This window comes from Taeniopygia guttata, chromosome 29, assembly GCF_048771995.1.
Source record: "Taeniopygia guttata chromosome 29, bTaeGut7.mat, whole genome shotgun sequence".
In the NCBI taxonomy this organism is placed as follows: Eukaryota; Metazoa; Chordata; class Aves; order Passeriformes; family Estrildidae; genus Taeniopygia; species Taeniopygia guttata.
Genome location: NC_133054.1, coordinates 3,723,691 through 3,730,252, shown reverse-complemented (window position 1 = coordinate 3,730,252; position 6,562 = coordinate 3,723,691). Strand labels below are relative to the sequence as shown.

General features: G+C 63.0%; 1 protein-coding gene across 1 annotated transcript; it reads left to right on the top strand.

The window, feature by feature from the left end:
- The first annotated feature begins 1,154 nt into the window (after window positions 1-1,154).
- LOC115491411 (tubulin alpha-1A chain) lies at window positions 1,155-5,056 on the top strand. The gene is made up of 4 exons (XM_030259453.4): window positions 1,155-1,296; window positions 2,836-3,058; window positions 3,141-3,289; window positions 3,901-5,056. Exons 1-4 carry the CDS (start codon window positions 1,294-1,296, stop codon window positions 4,879-4,881), a joined length of 1,356 nt encoding a protein of 451 aa, XP_030115313.1. The 5' UTR covers window positions 1,155-1,293; the 3' UTR covers window positions 4,882-5,056.
- Window positions 5,057-6,562: the final 1,506 nt, after the last annotated feature.

The window sequence follows — 6,562 nt, the reverse complement described above, 5'->3', positions numbered from 1 at the left end:
ATCTGCATAATGTGGGAAACACCAGAAAAAAAACCGAGATTTTTCAGCAGGGGGGGGATCCTGGCAGCTCCACCTGCAGCAGCCGGGCCCCTCCAGGAGTAGGGAACGTCCCCCCAGGACTAGGGAACCCCCCCCCAGGACTAGGGAACCCCCCCCCAGGACTAGGGAACCCCAAGGCTGTGGGGCTGGTGGCTCGGGGAGGCTGTGCAGGGGCTGCAGCAGATGGAGGGGTGGCCAGGGGACGCGTGTCCCAGTGTCCCAGCTGTGTCCCAACCACCAGCTGCCGCCCAGCAGCTGCTGCTCTCCGACCTCCAGTCCAAAACTGCCCTGGGGGCTTTTGTCCCCTGTGTCCTCCCGCTGTTCCTCACCCCCTGGCCCTGCTCCCCGCTGTCCCCAGCTGCCCGGGGGATGAGTCTTTGTCCCCCCGGCCGGGCCCCGCAGCGCTGGGTGCCACTGCCCGAGCAGACAAAGAGGCGCTGGAAGGGCCGGGCACGGCCGGGAAAGGGCACGGGGCCATGGCAGGGCCGTGGCTGAGAAGCAGGGCACTGTGGCACGGCCAGGGATGGGGACAGTGTCCCTGGGGATGGGGACAGGGGCTTGGTCCGGGATGAGAACGGCGTCCCTGGGGATGGGGACCAGGGCGTGGCTGGCTGGAAATGGGGGCCGGAGTGTGACAAGGGATGGGAACAACGGGATGGCCGGGGACAGACACCAGGGTGTGGCCGGGGATAACCGGGAGCTCGGGCAGCGGCCAGACAAGGGGGAGGGCTGCATCACCGGGGATGGGGACCAGGGCCTGCTCCTACCCCGTGTACCGGGAGCCCCGGGACCAAGAGACCCACAACGAGCAGGGAACGAGAAGAACGGCGGGACTCGGGGGAAAGGGGCCGTGGGGGATGGGGACCGTGGGATTGAGACCTGAGCGTGACCGCCGGCTCAGCCAAGACCGGGGACCGGGGCGTGGCAGGGACGGTGCCAAGGACACAGCCGGGGCCCCTCCGGCGGCGGGCGGGAGGCAGCGGCGGGGCCGGGCCGTGGCCGCCGCAGCCCCCGGGCCCCCCTCCCGCACCGCCCGGCCTTTGTCTGCGGCTGCGGGGGGGCATTACCTCATTGCGGGCCGCCAATGGCCGCCTCCGCCGCCGGTTCCACCGCCCCCCCGGCCCCGCCGCCCGCCCCGCTTCGCTCCGCCCGCCGCCGCTATAAAGCCCCGCAGCGAGCCCCGCGCTCCGCCGCGCCTCTTACATCGACCGCCTCAGCGTCGGGCTGTGAGACCGCCCCGGAGCGACCGCCGCCATGGTGAGGGGGAGAGGGGGTGCGGGGGGTCGGGACCTTGTCTTTATTCCCACAATCCCTATTCCCTTGTCCCTTTATCCCCCATTCCCGCCGGCCCCATCCCTCCCACCCCCGGACCTGTGGTTTTCCCCGGTCCTAATCCTCACCCTCCCATCGTAGTCTCCGATTTTCATCCCCGGCCCCCGTCTCGCCGTGTCTCCGGTCCCCAACCCCTCCCGATCTCCATTCCTAAGGGCTTCTCGTCCACCCCTCCCGGGATGAGCCCTCGGCGCCGGGACTCCTCCCGCACCGGGCGTGGCTCCCGTTACACCGAGTAAAATGTGTCGCCCGGGACCCAGCCCCGAGTGTACCTCCGGTTAAACGGGCCTGCGAGGGTCTTTCTGTCTCCCCCGGGACCGGCCCCCGAGCCCACAGCGGGCGTGGCTCCCGTTAAACCGGGCAAGATGGGACCTCCGGGACTTAGCACAAAGCTTCCATAGGGCGTGGCTCCCGTTAAGCCAGGCAGGATGAGACCCCCGGGACTCAGCACTGAGCCGCCATAGGGCGTGGCTCCCGTTAAACCGGCCAGGATGGATCCCTGGCGCTGATCCACGGTACCGCACCGGGTGTGGTTCCCATTAAACCGGGCTAGATGGGACCTCCGGGACCGAGCCCCGAGCCTGGACCGGGCGTGGCTCCCGTTGAACCGGGCAGGATGGAACCCCGAGACACAGTACCGAGCTCCTGTCGGGCGTGCTATGGTTAAACCCGACAGGACGGCTCCCCGGGACCGAACCCCGAGCCTGAACCAGTCGTGGCTCCCGTTAAACCGGGCAGGATGGGTCCCCGGAGCTAAACCCGTACAGGGCGTGGCACCGGTTGAAAGAGGCAGAATCGGGCCCCCATCATTCAGTACCGAGCCACCGTCCGTCCCTGGGCGTGGCTCCCCGTTAAACCGGGCAGGAGAGACCCTCTTTCCCCCCCCCCCCGCCCCGGTGCTGAGCCCTCAGCCCGTGCTGGGCGTGGCCCCGGTATAATACGGGGGAAAGTGTCCCCGGTGGGGGTGTGCAGGGCGGAATGGGCCCCCCGGTGCTGAGCACCCATCCCGCACCAGAGGTCGAAGCACGGCAGGATGAGACCCCCCACCCCACGCCAGTCCCGCACTGGGTGTGGCCGTGCTTCGACTGGGGCTCGAGTGGGCAGGAGGAGCCCACGGTGCTGAGCCACGCTGGGGCTTTGCTGGGTCTCATCAGGGCAGGGTGGGAACCCCGGGGGTCCCTGTCTCACCTTGGCCACAGTCCCAGTCACCCAGGGCAGGATGAGCCACAAGTCCTGAGCTCCCCATCCCGCACAGGCAGGGTGCCAGCAGTGATGGGCACATGACAGGATGGGACCCTCTGCACTGGGTGCACCTCCAGACCCCGAACAATGGGTGTGCCCGGGCAGGATCTGGCCCCAGCCAGCCTCGGGCAGGGACCCTTCCCAGCTGGGTGCCAGCCCGGTGGGTGCTGGGGTGGCACAGAGAGGGGACAAAAGGGTGACCAGTGGCGTGTGCCCCCACAGCGCGAGTGCATCTCCATCCACGTGGGCCAAGCGGGCGTGCAGATCGGCAATGCCTGCTGGGAGCTGTACTGCCTGGAGCACGGCATCCAGCCCGACGGGCAGATGCCCAGCGACAAGACCATCGGCGGGGGGGACGACTCCTTCAACACCTTCTTCAGCGAGACGGGCGCCGGCAAGCACGTGCCCCGGGCCGTGTTCGTGGACCTGGAGCCCACGGTGATCGGTGAGGGCGCGGGGGGCGGCCGGCGGGGCGGGCGCTGGCGGCGGGCGCTGGGTGCTAACGGGGCCCGGGGCTGTCCCCGCAGACGAGGTGCGCACCGGGACCTACCGGCAGCTCTTCCACCCCGAGCAGCTGATCACGGGCAAGGAGGATGCGGCCAACAACTACGCCCGCGGGCACTACACCATCGGGAAGGAGATCATCGACCTGGTTCTTGACCGTATCCGCAAGCTGGTAGGGGCACTGGGGGTGCAGGTGGCGGGTGAGGACAAAGCCCCCATTCTGTCTCGCTCTCCCTTCCAGACTCGCTGGGTTGGGTTTAGATTTAATTTATTAATTAATGTTAATCCTGTTGTGCAGTGGCTGCCATCGGCCGGCAGCGGGACACGGCGCAGCTGGAGCTGGAGCGGCTCCACAGCGCCGCAGCCCCGGGCGCTGCCGGTGCTGAGCTCGGCAATTCCCTCTTTGTTCCCACTTGGCTCCTGACGTGGCTGAGCCCAGCTGCGTGTGCTGGGGATGGGCACCCTGAGCCGGTCCCTTCCAGAGTCATGTGGCCGTGACAGTTTATGGTCAAACCTGTCCCCACTCTGCTGCTGAGCCGGTGGCAATTCTGCACTTTGAGGTGCCCCTGAGCACTGTCTCACCCCAAAGGCCAAGCAGCTTCCCTGGGTGATTCACAGTGAGTCAGTGGGTAACAGATGGAGTCAGTGCCACCCCATCCCCATCCTGCTGACTCTGGCTCTGCTGCTGGAAAGCCCCAAATATCCTTGTGAGGCCACGGAGAGGAAGGAGTAACTTCTGCTGCCTGGAGTAAACATGCCTCCCCACCTCGTCTCTCCTTGCAGGCTGACCAGTGCACAGGGCTGCAGGGCTTCCTGGTGTTCCACAGCTTTGGCGGTGGCACCGGCTCTGGCTTCACCTCGCTGCTGATGGAGCGGCTCTCTGTCGACTACGGCAAGAAGTCCAAGCTGGAGTTCTCCATCTACCCGGCCCCGCAGGTGTCCACGGCCGTGGTGGAGCCCTATAACTCCATCCTCACCACCCACACCACCCTGGAGCACTCCGACTGTGCCTTCATGGTGGACAACGAGGCCATCTACGACATCTGCCGCCGCAACCTGGACATCGAGCGTCCCACCTACACCAACCTCAACAGGTTGATAGGCCAGATCGTGTCCTCCATCACGGCCTCGCTGCGCTTTGACGGAGCCCTGAATGTCGACCTGACAGAATTCCAGACCAACCTGGTGCCCTACCCCCGCATCCACTTCCCGCTGGCCACCTACGCCCCGGTCATCTCTGCTGAGAAGGCTTATCACGAGCAGCTCTCGGTGGCCGAGATCACCAACGCCTGCTTCGAGCCGGCCAACCAGATGGTCAAGTGCGACCCACGGCACGGCAAGTACATGGCGTGCTGCCTGCTGTACCGCGGGGACGTGGTGCCCAAGGATGTCAACGCCGCCATCGCCACCATCAAGACCAAGCGCACCATCCAGTTTGTGGACTGGTGCCCCACTGGTTTCAAGGTGGGCATCAACTACCAGCCGCCCACGGTGGTGCCCGGGGGCGACCTGGCCAAGGTGCAGCGCGCCGTGTGCATGCTGAGCAACACCACGGCCATCGCCGAGGCCTGGGCCCGCCTGGACCACAAGTTTGACCTGATGTACGCCAAGCGGGCGTTCGTGCACTGGTACGTGGGGGAGGGCATGGAGGAGGGCGAGTTCTCGGAGGCCCGTGAGGATATGGCTGCCCTGGAGAAGGATTATGAGGAGGTGGGGGTGGATTCTGTGGAAGGGGAGGGAGAGGAGGAAGGGGAGGAATACTAAACTCACAAGGGTGCTGCTTGAACAGGGAACATAAACTAGTTGAAGACCCCACGGGGTCTGTAGCAGTGTGTGCGCCTCGGTCTGTCTGTCAATGGTCTGTGCTTCAATGGAAAAGTCTGTGACGGACTCACCCGTCCTCTCCTGTGGGTCTGAATAAAAAGCATTCCCTGTCTTACCCTGGCTCTGGTGTCTTCACTCCCTGTGGCGATGTCCCTGCCTGGCTTTGACACTGTCCCCACCAGCACATGACGTGGCCCTGCAGTCCCTGTGTGCACCCAGGGTCTCCAACCTCTCCCTGAGGGTGAGCTCAGCACCCCGCAGACCCCCCCAAACTGCTCCTCCCAAACCTGTGCTCTTTCCTCATCCCGGTGGGCTCAGTGTTGTGCCCTCCCCCCTGGGGCTGTGGAACTGGAGGGGTTTGGGGTTTCTTAGTAGCAGGAGTCATGCGAGCCCCATGTGAGCACACTGGGGGCCTTAACTCCTCTGCGTGGGCTGGAGATGCCTGAACCCCCCTGTTTGGCACAAGTCTTTGGTATCTCTGCCACCTCCTCCTCCTGGGCAGGGGAGGGGCTGCATTGCCCTGGGGGTGGGGAGGGGATGCTCTGCCCACCCCTCGGTGACTGGTGACACAATGAGGTCAACACCACCCACAACATGTCCCTAAGTTCCTCTGGGTCTTTCAGGGATGAGGAATTGGCCCTGATGGTCCCAGCCACTGGAGTGGAGAAGGAGAAGTGCAGTAATAGCCCCCTTGAATGGGGGGAGCCTCTTTCCCCTCCCTTTCCTCTCCTTTTACCCTTCTCCCTCACGGCTCCATGGAGGGATAAATAATGAAGGGGAAGTTGAACACGGAGTGAAATTTGAGAGGGTGATGCAGCTGCGGGGAGACCCCTGGGACCCTCATTTGTGTGGTGCACCCCTCCCTCTTCTGCATGATGAGCTCAGGCTGAGCCTCGATGAGCAGCACCTGGGCCAAGCTCCTCCAGTCTATCAGCAGCTCTGTCAACTCCCAGGAACTTGTGTTGTCAAACCAACTCCTTGATTTTAAGGAACAGCCTTGAGAAGTAATCTTTTCTGAAGGACAACTCAAGTGCAACAACATGTTTGTTATCAAACTTTCACAGGAAGGTCCAAATTGTAGCCAGGATAGAAGATTAGGAAAAAGCCAACACTTGCAATGTTATAACCAGCAGGTCCTGAGTGAGACCCCTGAGTTCACCTGGGCCACAGCGGGCAGGAGAACTCTCAGGGACGGTGAACTCACAAGTTTGGGATTCTCAGAGGATGAACAAAGCTTGGGCTGATCCCCCAGGACCTGGAGCTCAACCCTCAGCCTGTTGAGAAGACACAAAGACACTGATGTCAGTAGTGAACTCAAGGTGGATTTTTCACAGGTATTTGTACATCCTCTTCAGGTATGTGTGTGTGCAAGGGTGAATATTCTATAGCAAATGTGCTAGGAATGTTGATCTCAGATTCTTAAGTGCTTTAGATTCATAAATAAGATAGGCCTGTAAGTGTGTTACTGTTCTGCCTATAGTAAATTCTATATGAAACTGTCGGTAAATTATTTAAATTAGGCCCTGGGTTAAGTGCTCTTAAACCTTTAGGTTTGAACTGTTGGTCAAGCCCAGGGCTCAGTTTGACAATGGGGCAGGGGGTCCACTCTGGCCTTTCTGAC